The sequence below is a fragment of the Neolamprologus brichardi genome, chromosome 18, assembly GCF_056152115.1.
Source record: "Neolamprologus brichardi isolate AB-2024 chromosome 18, ASM5615211v1, whole genome shotgun sequence".
Lineage (NCBI taxonomy): Eukaryota > Metazoa > Chordata > Actinopteri > Cichliformes > Cichlidae > Neolamprologus > Neolamprologus brichardi.
This window is the reverse complement of record NC_142121.1, coordinates 31393755-31409567: the sequence shown is the minus strand read 5'-3', so window position 1 is coordinate 31409567 and position 15813 is coordinate 31393755. Positions and strand designations below refer to the sequence as shown.

Here is a 15813-nt window from a genome sequence, read left to right as displayed (position 1 = left end):
TTCCTGTATTAGGGTACTCCCCTTGATCCCAAGCCTTGTCATCCTTTGTCTTTAGGTACTGCCAGATCATCCTGTTGCACCCAGAGGCCAGAGATCCCTTGCTGTCACCAATGCTTATTCTGCCATATTTCTAAGCCTGCTGAGGAAACTTTTGGGTCTTTTAACCTTTGGCTGAACTCCTCTAGTTAGCATTTTTATTAAAATGCTACTTCTTCCACACAGTGTTGTGCTGCTGAGGCAGGGGACTCAGTGATGGTTGGTGAGACTGCATATGCATGCAATGACCACAGACCCCATGGCATGATGGCATGTTAATCTTCCAAGAAAGGCTCAATTTTGCTGACTAGGTGAGTTCTAAATGAGTTCAAGTTATCCTCACTGAGCATCACACTAACAGTCTTGGTTGTTTTATTCAAATGTCCACAACTAACTCAGTGAACTAAATATGGATTATATTATATAAAGAACAGGATGCTTGATTTGTTTACATTTTCTGTCATTAGCAATACGAATTTAAAGCACCGCCTGGCTGTAAGGAGATAAACAAGGGCTTAGAGTTTGTGAGGAGAAAATCAGCATAATGCTCTATATTTACATAGAGAGTATCCCACTCCAAAGGCAACATATGGGCCTTGACACTAAGCTGAAATACTTATTTTTTTTGCCACGTGTTATATTACTTTACACATAAGCCCACCAAGCCCAAAGTCTCTTCTTACACACCTGTTTTTGTTTTGCTCTGTCGGTAGTACACTGGCTCATATGCATACACTCATTGCGGGGCTTCTACTGTTGATGCGGTGAATCAAGTGGCCCGCTGCTGACCCATCTGCTGGTGCCGGACACTTGAGACACGCACTTCTCCACAGTCACCAAAGACACAGAAACGGTAAAAGTTAAAAACATGCAGATAAAAGAGCACAACCCTCACACCAACTGATAGTCAAATGATGATGATGAATGAGCTGGAGTGCCCTAAGAAAATCACAGCGTTTTGTTAAAGTAACACTGGGTTTGTGAACACAATATACTGTGATAAAAGATTCAGCGAAGCATATGGTGCGTGGGACTGTGTGTGGAAGGGAAGCCGGCGAGAGAATTAGCTGAGCTTATCTGGTGACCCCGTGAATGTGAACACCCCTGGCTGTGATCTGTCCTGGCAGTGTGGGAGATCAGGTGACTGCACGGAGGGAATTAAAAGCTTCTCACTGTCACAAGATAAACAGGCGTCTCGTCATTGTCTGGAATAAACGCTGACGAACCGTCTAAGCCTCGGCTCACAGAGAGAGAGAGTCTGAGGTCTAATCTGCGATTTACATGCCAGAGATGGGAGCATTTAATAGAGCATGTTAATAGTGTCAATTAAATGCTGATCTTGCTCTGTGGCAAGTCTCCTCCAGAGCTCCAAACGATCTCATCAGCAACCATCAGCATCATAACAACTATATGATCATGCATATTCTGCATTCATTACAGTAACTGGATGCTGCTAGGATCCATGATTATGGTAATGACAGTGCATCACGAGTTGGCAGCGACTTGTCACTGGCACTCAGAAGCCGCAGACGTGCTCAGTCTCTGCTGCCATCTGGTGCTGAGAAGCAGTAATGCTAAAAGGGCATCTGGAGTCAGCTTTGTACTGTGAGCATAGATGATAAATGTCATAAAGCATCCTTCATGCCACTCCTGATTCTGAGCCTGTTATTAGACAAAGCACTGAAAATGCATAGAGATATAAAATTTGGCGTCATAATTTTCACATTTTTTTTGGCACCACTAATGTGGCTCTCTACAAAACTGGAGCACTCACAAGTGACAACGATAGTTAAAGTGTGAAAGTGTCTCCGTTTAAAGCACTCTGTTTTAATAGTAAAGATATCAGATTTCCAATGCTCAGATAGTTTGGTAGATATGCACTTTTTCTTCATTGCAGAGAGTTAGAAGAGAGGACTGATGCCACTTTTGTATCCATCAAAAAAAGTTGACAGCAGATGAATGGTGTCATGTTCAAGAAATAGAATAGTTCTTAAGAAATAGAAAAACATTCAGCAAAGACCTCAAGCAGGACCTGATCTGCTGTTCGCTGAAGTCTCATCAGAAATGCTCGTGGTGGAAGGGTGGCTGTGAAGGAGCTGTTCTTAAAATTTTAAATTACACAAGAACTGGACAGAAAATCGGTGACAACAGGTCTTGCAGAGTGATGAATACAAAATTCGAAATCTGTATAAAGACACAGTGGAGGTTCTGTTAGGTTCAGTGCTGCATTTCATTTGTGTTGGAAATTTGATGAAATTGTAAACAACAAAAGAACCATTAGATTTTGATTCACCATGAAATAACATCTGACTGGCAACATCTTTGTTTTTCAGTACGACAATGATCCTAAACGTATTACCACTGCAGTAAAAATGTACCCAATTGAAACACACACAGCTTAACATAATCAGTCATGGATTGGCCTCCCCAGAGCCCGCACCTCAACATTAGTGAAGCAATGAGGGATCATCTTGACTACATCTGCTGTTTTCTAAGCCTCAGGAAAAATAACCGGGAGAAAAAGAGTTATGGCAAATCATACAAGAACTGTGGATAATTTGTGGCAACAGTTCTTATGGAGAGATGAATCTGAAGAATGTCAGAAGAGAGCTCCAACAGTGAGCTGCCATTTGTAAAACACGGTGGAGGCTCAGTCATGGTTTAGGGCTGCATTTCAGCCAGTGGTGTTGCAGATCTTGTCAAAATTGATGGAATTATAAATGTAGAAATGTATCATCAGATTATGATCCACCACACAATACCATCTGCCAATCCAATAAAAGCATACCTGGATAGAAAAACACTATCTATCATGGATTGGTCTCCTCAGAGCCCGGACATCAACATTACTGAAGCAGTGTGGTGTCGTACTAACAGAGAACAGAAGAAAAGGTAGGAGCATCTAAAGATGAGCTTTGAATGTCCTTCAAGAAGCCTGGAGAACTATTCCTGAAGACTACTTAAAGAAATTACAAGAAATCTGCCTGAGAGAGTTCAGGCTGTGTTAAAGAATAAAGTCGGTAACAAATAGTAACTTTCAAGCTCATTAGAAATGACAGCCTCTGTTTTTTCCTGATGCATTTCTGTGGATGTTTGCTTTGATAAATCACCCATTTCCCATTTTCCCAGCAAAATATAAAGTAATGACGGGTGGCTCAAGACAAGCACAGTCCTGTGTTACGTCAGCAACAACGACAGCTAAACTGTTCCTGTTTTAGGATGCCACTCTGACACATATTTACATTTAGTGTGATGTATTGTGAAAGTAACTTTCAGCAGTCCACTTCCTTCTGGAAAGTCACTTTTATTTATTCGGATTCATAGAAGCATTTTTAGAAAAAATACTCATTTTCAAGCCCGCAAAATCTGATTAAAATGATCTACTGTCTAGTTTAAATACTCTTGGAGAGACAGGAGTGCATGGTAACACGTTTCTCAGTCATCACCGGCAGCATACATCAAAAGCATACTTACAAACACGGTTATCAAATGATATGTTATCACAAATAAAATCATGATTGTTAACTGGCAGAGTTACCACAATGGTTAGTGCAGTTATATATTCAGTATATACATCCAATTAGAATAAATACACTACAAAACTCACTTTCAGAAGTCACAGATTGTCAGTTAAATACAGATAGGGCATGAAAAGACGCGCTTTCAATATTAAATGATTTTTGCACAAATGCATAAAACAGCTGTTTGTGAGCATACTGGAGACACACTGATCCACTGTGTTTGTATGAAAAGTAGAGCTTTGTTTATGCCTGAGAGTAAAATAGCGAGTGCAAGCAGTCAAAACCAGCATACAGTACATGCATTTTCAGCAACAAATGTTTGCAGGGATTAAAAATAAAAATATATTTTTAAAAAAAAGACATCCTGTTGAATCTTTGTCAGCCGAGTCCACAGTTTTAAAAGCTTGTCTCTCTCCAGTCCTCCGCGTCCAAGTCCTTTCTTCCCAGCAAACGTCTCCTGGTCCACAGGTAATGTCATAATGCATCTCTGTTACCAAGCTGGGGGCTTTCATAACCTACAGAAGCAAATATACTGTGAGTGGTGGGAATAAAAAAATGCTAGACAGCTACATTACACTTAATTCCACAGTTAGACTGGAACACTACTCCGAATGAATGCTAATGTTGCTGCTTAGCTCAATCCGGAAATATGTAGGGCGATAAAATGTGTTGTGTTCACAGCAATGACTCTTCAACAGTCAGCGGTTCACAGCTTGTTTCTGCTGCCCCCAAGTGGCCAAAAAAATAAAATAAAACTGAAAGCTGCACTTCTATGGAAACAGATGGCCGTCTTCTGCATTAGTTTTAGAAGGTGATATTTCAAACGTAACTTTTTAAACTTGCATGAGTGGGTGGAGACAAAAAAAAGCTTAGAGCTTAAAAAAAACCTGGAGCTAGGCTCAGATATTATCTGCCGCATGCAAAAAGAACCTCTCGGTGTGGACAAGAAACACAAACGTGACAATGCGCCGCTTAAACGTCCAATACACCTAAACTCATCCCGACAGGTCACAGAGGATCCCGCACGCTCTTTATGACCGGCTTTTATGCTCGTGACATGTGGAGCCTTTTATCATTCTCACAGTGATGATAATTGAGTCCCCTGCAGCAGCTTGCTGATATATAGTTCTGTATTACTGGGATAATTGGCAGTAGTTTTTGGAATGTCATTAGAGCTGAATTCCACTGCCCCGGGGTTTTCACATTCGGCGTCAATCTGCTCAAAGCAGGAAGAGATGATGAATCAGCTAAACCGTACTGCCAATTAGCACAATAATGGAACATGATATCAAGGAAAGAATCTGCTCCAATTAAAGGAGGGGAGATAAAAGGTCCTCGTTTGAAAAAGGGAGAAGGTCTCATCTAACAGCACACTAATCCCAAGCAGTGTCAGATCCGGCTGCCAGCTGAAATGAGACATATCTGGAAAACAGCCAAATTCCATCTTTAAATTATGTTTTATGATCTCTTTCTTTGGCAATCCAATTGAGGAAAAGGAGGCTTGCATTCAATATGTAGGGTATGACTCATCTCTGTTAAGCGTGTACACGTTCAGGCTTCCGCAAATGCTAAAAACAAATTACTGAAGATTTTGGAATATGAATGAAAGATTTTATTGTTATAAAAACAAGATGGGGTGCAAAAGAAAAATAAATACATTGTGCAAAAATCTCAACACGCATGCACTTCATGCTGCTCGTCATACCGCACATATCTGCAGGAAAAAGAGACGGATACATACACCCGGTCCCAGCAGGGTAGTCCAGAGACCTATTTCTGCACTGAGGGAAATAGGGTTTTTTCACAGGGAATCTGCGATCTGAAGACCTCTCCAGATCGTAGGGCACATCCCGTTCCATGCCTGGGAATAAATGGCATGAGACAGACACACACACACATAGTGGGGTACAGGAACTCAGACTAAAGGATGCAGGATAAAGCAACAAGTTGATGCGCAGCCAGCACGCTCTACGGGGTTGGAAGCACATCAAATAGGAGAGTCACGCTGAGTTTGTTTGATAAAAAATAACAAAGGCGTTGCGCCATTGTTATGAATTATGAACAACAACAAAAAAAAAACAAGACGTGCATTTGTATCTTTACGTACTAGTACGCAGTACTACAAAATGCATGCACAACAGCGGGGCTGCAGAAACAAACACAGCACCAGACACACAGTACCTATGTCAAACGAGCTGGACTTCCTGGTCTGATGTGATGTAGCTGGAAATCCATTATGGCCTCCCTCCTCATCTGTGTTTGTTGGTTATCATTAATTGGGAAGATCACAGCAATTATTTGCATCTTATTATGCCAATCTGCCCTTTCTGTCCACATCATTAAGAACACACTGCCTGCTAGAGATCTGGCCTTTTACTTTTGGGGGTGTTTACGGTTCCTGTGACTGAAGAGCAAAAGAAGACGGCCATGCATGGAACGTAAAGATCTAGAACGTTCGTGATGGTGATGTTAAAGTTCCAGGTTTATTACTTTATTTTTAAAAAAGAAGAAAAAACAAAGAGGAGACATTTTGGACTGCTATGACTGTGCATAGATATAAAATGACATGGTTACCGTGACTGATTACGGCAGGATCTGCTGCTTCCATCCCAGGCTTGACAGACGCCGGTGGGCTCATCCTCTCGGTGCTTCCCTCACCTTCAGCGATGGGTTGACCAGGAGGTAAACACCTCTGATCATTGATTTGTTCTTCTGCTGGGGTGACGGGGGAGGTCTTGGCCTTATCTGGAGAGGTCTTGTCTCTAGAAACATCCAAGCTGGGCTGATGGAGGAGCACAAAATTTGACTATGCAACAGAAAAATATGACAACAAGATGTGCTTTCCCTTATAGTACGTACAGCGCATACAGCATATAGTTACCTTATTGGGAATGGGAGGACGCTCTCCCTCTGGCCCTCGCCCTCTCTGTTTCTCCTCGCGCTTTCTTTCACACTGGTCTCCCTCTGCCTCCAGCCTCCCTGCTTCTTCTGGGAAAACAAAAAGCAGCCAACACAAAAAAAGCTCAATTTATTTCTGGATTTCTATAGTAGCCTCGCACGATTCACAGGTCAAAATTATTCTCAGCTGTCTTCAGTTCATCCACTTCCTCTTTTCACTCTGACTTTAGGCCAATTTCCTTCTGATTGGCTGCCCCTCACTAATGTGGGGGGTGCTGCTGCTAATTCTCCTGAGACGACTACATCCACTCTTTGATGTCACACAGAGCAAAAACTAACCAACAAAGAAAAAAAAAAAGACAGCCCGTCTTTCTGAAGCCTGAAGAGGTTTTTGGCTCACAGTGTTTATTTATTCATAGACTAAACTCATTATCTGAAAGTCTAATATGAGCATCCCCCACTATAACAGTACATATACACTATACATGACGTAAGATAAGAAAAGCAGAATAAGACCTGAAGCAGGAATATTGGCAAGCAGCACACATTTCACACGAACCTGGGAATGGGAGCCTTTGGCTGAAGGGGCTGAAAGCACAAACTGTGCAAATTAAAACCAACCAACCTGGATTGCTTTTCCATTTCTGTGTTAAGAGCTTGCTCCAGCTTTTAAGAGACAACTATTTATATGTGCTGCTGTCCACAGCTTGCATTAAGGATTTCAATCGGACGATAAAGATGCACATCCCCGCACCCTTTCTCCGCTTTAACGCCAAACTGCTGGCTTTAACATTGATTTTATGCCATGACCAGTTCTGTTACAGTGATCTCTTAATTCCCGTTGAGTCAGACTGCAGTCTACAATACTCGGAGGTTTTGCTCATTAAGAAGTCTAGACTTGAGAGTTAACAATGGCTCTTTCGCCACAAAAGGCCTCTATAGCTGAAGAAGCCTTCAGGACAAAGCCAATCATGTCATCGTCTGCTCTCGTACTGCATCTCTCATTAAACACACTTTGACATACTCGTCTACACGGCCTTTGCAGCTTTTGTGAGTTTTCTGCTTTTTTTCTTCTTCAAAAACATGGCATCTTCTGATTGTTTTCCCTTTGAACATTTATCCAACAAGACAGTGATCTAAAAATATATCACGGTCAACCACATGCATTCGTGCCATGTGTACAGATGTGAGTCTATTTTTAGAATTATCATTATTATCAGTCATTCTAATAAGAGTCACACCTGAGTCTTCATCATTTATTATTTTATCATCATATTTATACCATGTGATTATTATCATGTTGGATACTTATTTATCCAATAAGGACATTTTACAATATTATACTGTAACAGAACTTTAGTTGTTGTTTAAGTTGCAATACCTAAACTCTCCTGCAGGTGTCTCTGCCTCATGACAACCAAACTGGGTTTAGCACTCTGTGGAGGCGGCTCTGGCCTTGGCCCACCGGGGGCCACGATTCCACCTCCGCTGCTCTGCACATCATCTTCTATCTCAGTCCGTGAGTCTGTCAGGGGCACAATCCTCTCCTGCCTGGCTGTCTCCATCTGTCTGTCCGTCTGTTGTTTGGAGGACGCCACGTGGCCGTTAGTTCGAGTATCTGTCGGGGCATCTGAGATGGTGACTGATCTGTCAGCATCCTGGTCTGTCCCTTTGATGTCACAGTTGCTGCTGCCGTCGGAGTCTTCGATTTCTGCCCCGATGCAGCTGTACACCATGCTGACCAGGTCTGTGGACTGGATGAGGACAGAAGCCACGGACACAGTTAGAACGAGTCAAATCGCTGATGATTTAATGAATAGCACAACTCTCTAATCTGGTGCTAACAATAGAGAAAGCGAAGGCCTTAATTAAAATGTATTCTGTTGAATTCAATTATAACAAAATTAAATTATCGTTAATTTTTTTGCAGTGGATGTCCTCAAATCCCCTTAATGATCACTAAGGATCCACGGGCTCTACTTAGGAGAGAATTGGAGTAATCCAAGCCGTCCCTCAGCACAGAGTTTAAATAGCCCTCCACACCTTAGGCAAGCTACTACAATAAGACACATAAAAAGGCTCGGACAGCACACGGCCATGCACTGTTACATGCCATGTAGAACTATAGAAAGAAGTAGCAGCTGCTCACTCATGAATTAAACTGGAAGCAGACTTGAAAAAGAAATGGAAATAGAAATGCATTAGCATTTAATTTAAACTTTAAAATCTTCTTTAACTATTAAACACTTTTATCAAGTCACTGTGTTTGGCAAAGCCCTGAGGAATGCAATTTCAAAAGAATTAAATGAACACTTTGAAAACACATCAGATTACAATGGTGAAAAAAGGATATAGATGTAGCTGCAACATTGTTGTGCACCAGGAGGAACCCAGGACCCACTGCACCAGCGTAGGGTCCTCAGGCCACCCTCATAGTCTGTATCTGATTGTTTGGTTAGAGACATTCACACCAGTGTCCTACTTGTAGCTCTGACAGTGCTCATCCTTTTCTTCCTTGCACAAAGCAGCAGATACTGATGGGTTAGGGACCTTCTACAGCCTTGTTCAGCTCTGCTAGAGCAACTGCCTGCCTCCTGAGATGGAGGAGACACAGCAAACTTTGTGGAAATAGCACGACTGATGTGCCATCCTGGAAGAGTTGGACTACCTGTGCAACATCTGTAGGGTCCAGGTATCACCTCATGTTACCAGTTGTGACACTGACCCTAGCCTAGCTAAATGCAAGACTAGTGTAAAACAGCCAGAAAAGATGAGGAGGGAAAAATGTCAGTGTCCTCCTGTAAAAACATTCCTTGACTTGGGGGATGTGTCATTGTTGCCCCTGTTAGTTAGAGACATTAGTGTTACCTGTCTTTGGATGAGGCAGGGGGGGCTGGCAGTTCTCATCCCATGCACCGGCATGCCCTGAGTTGGGTGAGGTGAAGGCATGCTCCCATTTGCTCCTGGGACAACGCTCTCCGGCCTCACGGCGTCTTTAGGATGCTGAATCATGGAGTAGACATTCTCTGAGGCGCTGCTGGACAGAAAAAGCCAGACTTTTCAGCACTGGTCCCTCTAATTGACTTCAATCATAAACCATACACTACATTTTTTTTGCATACAATATTATTATGCTTATGAATTTACAGTAACACCATCAGTTTGAAACGCTGCAGTTTTTCTGAAGCACGACAGCTTACTTCCTACACAATGTGCTGCTGTTAAAAAACAAAAGACATGAATGTAGAGAGCAAGCCACGTGAACGCATCAACAAACAATCTCTTTGATTGCTTAGCAACAATCTGCAGGTGAAAGCTTACAAAACGCAGCATACTGTATTTAAGAAACTATTTCTATCTATGACTTCCCCTCAGATGAGTCATCTTTGCTTTTATGCTTCTCTTTCAGACTCCTGTAGACTCGGCCTACAGCGTATGTGTGAAATTCCTGCACCGCAGCAAGGCTGTTGACCAGCAGAGGCAAAGGCATCACCGTTTTTTTTAAAGCACACCTCAGAGCTGAAAAACAAACTGCGGCTCTCGCTGAGAAACCTTTTCGTCCGTTTCGTGCTGCTGTGTAGTTTAAGCGAACAAAGTGCGCCTATTAAGTGCTATTCTCCCCCACTCAGCTGTTAATCTGTGCAAATGATTTTTCTTTTTAAAAAGAAAGTTTGCAAACTTTTTCCCCCAACGCTTTCTAACTCCAGCGCCATTATGTAACAGCAGCTCAAATGCATCCAGCGCCATAAATTCAAAGCAAAGGAAAACAGCTGGGGATGGGGAAATATTTTCTCCTATTCAAATATTCATGAAGTTTTGAAGTGGCGTTAATGCCCAGCGCTGGATTAATTTAACCGCCATCTCGTTCTCTGGGCGTGTGCTCTTAAATGTTACTTTCCTCCACTTCTTCCACTCGGCTCCTGTGCTGCATACTCACTCCGAGTCCTGATTAGAGATGGTGGAGTTGCGGTTCTTGCGGAATCCTGAGAAAATGGACAACACGCTTCGTCTTTTCTTCCTCCTCAGAGACTGGGCCTGATGCAGGGACGACAACTGACTGAAAGTGAAAAGTAGAGAAAAAAACAGAATGAGTAAACTAAAGCATTGGGTAAGAGGGTAAGCACACACAGTGAGATTAAAGCTAGACTGCATCATTTGGACTGTTTTGTTTTGTTAATGCAATCAGCCAGCAGCCAGTATTTATCAGCATTCTGTGAAAGTCATAAGTGGCAGGCTGATCCCAGAATTAACATCCGACTACATTATTTGAATGAACCGTTTGACAATAACAGGAAACATAATTAGTATGCCGAGTCCTGAAAGCATGGTTTAATAGTCTGGACAGAAGCAGTGTTTCTGCTGCTGAGCATGAAGCATACGCTGGCATGTAACTTTAAAACACTTGCTGGGTTAACCATCATTTACATAGTGCTGTCTAGCTTTCAGATGCAAAATCATGCTGATTTTACCAAACAGTTAATGCTACTAAGCTATGACATCTAAAGGAATAATGCTTAAAATGAGCTTCACTTTGCATAAATATAAAAAATCTTACACTACACCAAAGCCTGAACCCAAACTTTGGAAATAGTCTAAAACACATATGATTACTAATTAAAAAAGCAGTTTTGTGTTAAATATGTTTAAAAAATAGCTTGTGTAGCTTTTCAGCACTGGCCTAATACTAGAATACTTTGGTTATTTGGGATAGTAGCGCGAATAAAGTTATGTAATAATTCATACTTTATTTTACACATACAGTATATTCATAAAGTAAAAAGGTTTTAATTTCTCATACGACATTAACTAGATTATGGTAAATTGATTGTGACTTATTTATTGATAGGGCTAACATGTCAGCAACTCAGCATCTATTTATCTTCAAATTTGGGACAATTCTGGCATCCATCTGCAGCTGTGTTGTGCTTGCCTGATCAATTTAAATCCAATACTTACACCACTTTAAACTTTGTTTTTGGGGTCCAGAGATTACTCAGATTTAAAGAAAATAGTTCAGCTGCTAAATATTCCACTGGTATGCTAGTGGCTATATAGACTATTTATTTCAAGGTAGTTTGCAAGTAGTGTAGGAACATGTAGTTTTTAGTTACAAATTCCTAAGTACTCCAAAAAACAGCTGAAATCCTGCAAAAGTAAAAAAATAAACTTAAATATGTTCATTCTGTGCAGAGGTTAGAGGGACTGCAGAGTCAATCAGCTATCCTTAAGTTCATTCATTATTTATTATTTTCACTTAGTTCCATCTTCTTTGCCAACATTTCCTTCTGGGTTTGAATCTTTGAGGATGCAGCTTCAGTCACTTATCCACATGGCACCACCAATATACCAACGCTGCCCAGAAAAATTGGGAACATGGGAATTTTTCCAGTGAATAGCATACTGTAATTGACTTAAATGTGCATAAGTGATTTTATTCCCACTTTTGTGCGGAGTAACATTGGAATTTTAATCACCTCATATACTGACATGGTGAAAGACTTAGCAAACAGTTACTCACTGACACATTGAGCACATACTGAATATCATTAGGATTGTTCTGCAGTGACAGTTGGTAACTCTGGTAATTACTCTCCTTTAAGCACTGCACTCGGTCTCTATCAACAAAATATGTGATTTCTTAGCTGCTAAATATTCCACTATGTCCAGCAGCAAGTCTCCAGCTTTGTGTTTTTACTCCTTAAAACTTATCACGGGTTCACAACTGCAGAGTTCTTGCAAAGATTTAAACAGCAAATTAAAATGCACCGTTTGCATTCTTTAGACACAGCTAATGTGCTCTTCTTAACATTCAGAAATTGCCCTTCCTTCTTCTCCGTCATACGGTGTACAATGCTACAATCGTAGATGCCGATATTAAACAAAGTTGTAAATGCTGAAATATGAGTGAACATATGTCTAAATGCTCACTTTCAGAATTTTGTTTTTGCTTTTAGTGCTGTATGATATCAGTGACTTGACCGGCTCTCACACCGTCTGTTAAATCTTTTGTCAGTGAGGTAAAAAAAAAAAAAGTCATCAGAAAGCTGACTTAAAGGGAGGAGGAAGCAAGATACAACAGTTTGTTTCAAACAAAGGATGACTAGAAGACCTAAGGTGATAGAAAAAATGATTATTTTGAACTGTGAGTCATACAGTAGTGGAAACCAAGAATGGCTGTGCAAATGTGTCCAGAAGCATGCATTTCAACAAAAAGTACAAGGTAAAATTAAATGTGTGGTTAAGAAATGCAGGGAAAATAAACCAGAATGGAAAATGGTACATTGTAGTTTATTTTCCATTCTGGTTTTTTATGTGTTTGTTTTTCATTTTACTGTTTAAATGACAAACAATAGAAAACAGGTTTTACTGATGCACCAGATGTAAGACACAGTTCCCTCAATGTCTTGTCTTGTGTGTCGTCCTCGGGGCTCAGTGTAGTAAAGAATTTATCACATACTTAATGACTGCACAGAGACTGAGTCGATTCTGGCGCCTACCTGTCAGGTAAAACTCGTTTGCTGTAGAAATCAGGCAGTCCGTCCTCCAGCATGTTGACTCCTCCATTCTCAGAGCAATGCTGCGCACACACACACACACAGTATGACAACAATCAGTCTTGCCATGCCGACAAAGGGGATGAAAGGCTGACAAAAGTTATTATCATTTCTAATGGCTGGCTGATAAACCTGAATCTGCTGCCAACAGAAATCTGTTTGTAAAACAGCTCTTCATCATGCTGCCCTAACTCAGTTTGTACTGATTTAGGGGGGAAAAAGCTTTACAAAGTCTCGAAACAAACAAGCTGCTAAGTTAGCGGCTGCCCTGCGGCCCAGGGGAGATGGCTGCGCACGATTACCATTTGAATCACAGAGACACGTGCGACAGCTTCCTATTTTAAAGAGAGCTTATTTTTGGAAGGTGCCGCTGGCAATGAAAACAAGATGAATAACAAAAGTTTACATGCAGCAGCCAAGAGATTTAAAAAAGAAAAAAACACCTCAGAAAAACCATGTTTGGTTTACTTTCTCTCGTTTGCCTCCCTCTGTGCACTTTTGTGGAAACACATGGACTGAAGTTCATGCTGTAGTATCAGATCAAAATAAAAGGCCAGTTAAACACATACAGTGGTGCTACAGGCGCAATAAAAACTCACTTAAAAAGAGCCCAGTGAAACTGGTCAGTATACATCCTGTGGAAGCAGCTGCTAGTCTGGAGGGGACACTGATCCCTGCCCACTGAAGCTCATAACATGGTCAAACGTCACTGCAAAGTCACAAACTCACGGATTCAGGAGGTAGGTGTCCTGCTCTGTGTCGCCGTGGCGGGCGTGGCCTGGCGTGGGTCACGTGGCGTAAGGGGGATCCATTGGTGGGGAGAGTGGACAGACACTCCCATGATGCCGAGTGGGTAAGAGGGGCAGAGTGAGGTGGAGCTGAAGGTGTCGGAGAGGAACTGGGCTCCTCACCTAAACCTATGACAGGAAGGGAAATGGATTGTGACAGAACTTCATTTATGCAATACCACTGATAAAATCCTCTTTGATTGGAATGAAATGTATGATTAGACTAAATTTGCAATCAGCTCGTGAATTTCACATTTTTATTGCTTTTGAAATGAGAAAAAATGCTTCCTGTTAGAAGACAAATCCCACCAGTGGGGAAAAGGCTCACCCATGGTTGGGTTGGTGTCAGAAACAATGTTATTTTATAATAATGCTTCATTCTATCTACAGAAATACAGAAACAACATTATGTCTTATGTCATTATGCCATGTTGGACATTCATTTCTGTAGACGAAAAACTACTTTATTGACTAAAAAAATGAAAGATCAAGTGACTCTTGCCCTGGTATTGGCTATCTATATAAAACAGTAATGTGCAAAAGTCTCAAGCCATCCTTCATGACTCCATATTTTGCTGGGAAATGGAAGTTTGTCCACCTTTATTCTTCAACACAGCCTGAACTCTGTCTCTTAATTTCTTTACATGGTCTTCAGGAACAGTTCTCCAGGCTTCTTCAAGGACAGTCAATGTCTTTCGTTCTGTTCTCTATCAAGATGATCCCACACTGCTTTAATAATGCTTAGGTCTGAGCTCTGGAGGCCAATGGATGACTAATACTGCATTGGAGGATGGATGCATGTCAAGTCCTGTATCAGGTCTCCCAACGTCTCTATTTCTTAAAGACATGATTATTAGATACCTTTCATCTGCTGTAAATTGTTTTTTAGGCCTACCACTTTTGTGTTTTTGTCTTTTCCTTGTCAAGGTTCCTCAGGACACACAGTACACCACGCTGAGATTTGACAACTTGTGGTCTAATAGCTCTTTGAGAATCACCTTGTTGGTGCAAACATATTATTTTTTGCATGTCAATCAATATTTTTTGTAGATCTAACAAAAAAAGGGGGAAAAATTAGGCAGTTTTTTGGGGGACTGTAACACAGTGCCATAGACGCAATTAAAAATGGGTTCTTTGCTAAGTCGTCTGTCATGTGTAGACACAACACTGGTTCATCCCTCGAATGAGGTGTCTTCTTTTGCTTGCATGATTGATAGGTCAGTGATAAGTGGCTTCACAATAAATAAATAAATGAAATAAAATCAATTCTCTGAAAATGCTTAGATACAAGGACTGGACTGAAAATGAGTGAAAAAACATGTCCAAAGAAAAACTCTGAAAGGCCTTCTGAAAGCAGAAGGAGACACAAAAGCTTTTACAACAAATACTGAAACAAAATATAAAGGAATGAGTGGTGACTTCAGACTTTTGCACAGTATTGTATTTCACGATACTTTAAGCACGTGACAGCAATAATTTGCATCTGAACACTCACTCAGTCTGGTGGAGACGGGTCGAATTCTTCTAGTTCTGGAGCTCCGCTTCTTAATGGCCATGGTGTCCTTTTGTAAGAGATCGTTGTACATACACAAATGTTTTTAAATGCCTTCACTTCACTTATAACACAATTACAACTCACAAAAAAGTTAAATGGACAAAAGTATCCCATCCTCGCTAAAATAAATGAATGAAATAAAGTAGATCAATGACATACACGTACAGTATTTCACAGAAAATCCAACTGGAGTAAAGCAAAGGCAATGAAAAGATGCAGAAACTGTTTACAAAATCTAAGTGCGAAGCTCAGAACAACAGCCTGCTGGAGGGTACAGGAAGTGTGGGATTTGTCTTGATTTTGAGAATAAAATACTCGTGCTGAAGGGGAGAAAAGCTGGATGATCTGAAATTGAAAAAATGTAAATCTTGTTCAACACAATTTGTTTGTAACCAGCTCTGAGCGTCAGTATGGTGGAACAGATCAGAGTTTCAACAGCAAAACTGCAGCAGTAAACAGAA

General features: G+C 41.0%; 1 protein-coding gene across 6 annotated transcripts in view; it reads right to left on the bottom strand.

Moving 5' to 3' along the window:
* Positions 1–3330: 3330 nt before the first annotated feature.
* The window catches only part of carmil3 (capping protein regulator and myosin 1 linker 3), a 99422-nt gene continuing 86939 nt past the window's right edge, over positions 3331–15813 (bottom strand). For 2 of the 6 annotated variants that reach the window (XM_087831554.1, XM_087831555.1), the window contains exons 31-40: positions 15293–15359; positions 13739–13926; positions 12953–13032; positions 10393–10512; positions 9324–9492; positions 7837–8209; positions 6439–6545; positions 6132–6339; positions 5739–5810; positions 4080–5418 (exon numbers count right to left, since the gene is read on the bottom strand). In XM_087831554.1, the coding sequence (XP_087687680.1) occupies positions 5126–5418; positions 5739–5810; positions 6132–6339; positions 6439–6545; positions 7837–8209; positions 9324–9492; positions 10393–10512; positions 12953–13032; positions 13739–13926; positions 15293–15359 (1677 nt within the window). In that variant the 3' untranslated portion in view covers positions 4080–5125. The other 4 variants (XM_035912961.2, XM_035912964.2, XM_035912965.2 and 1 more) reach the window with 4 other exon arrangements.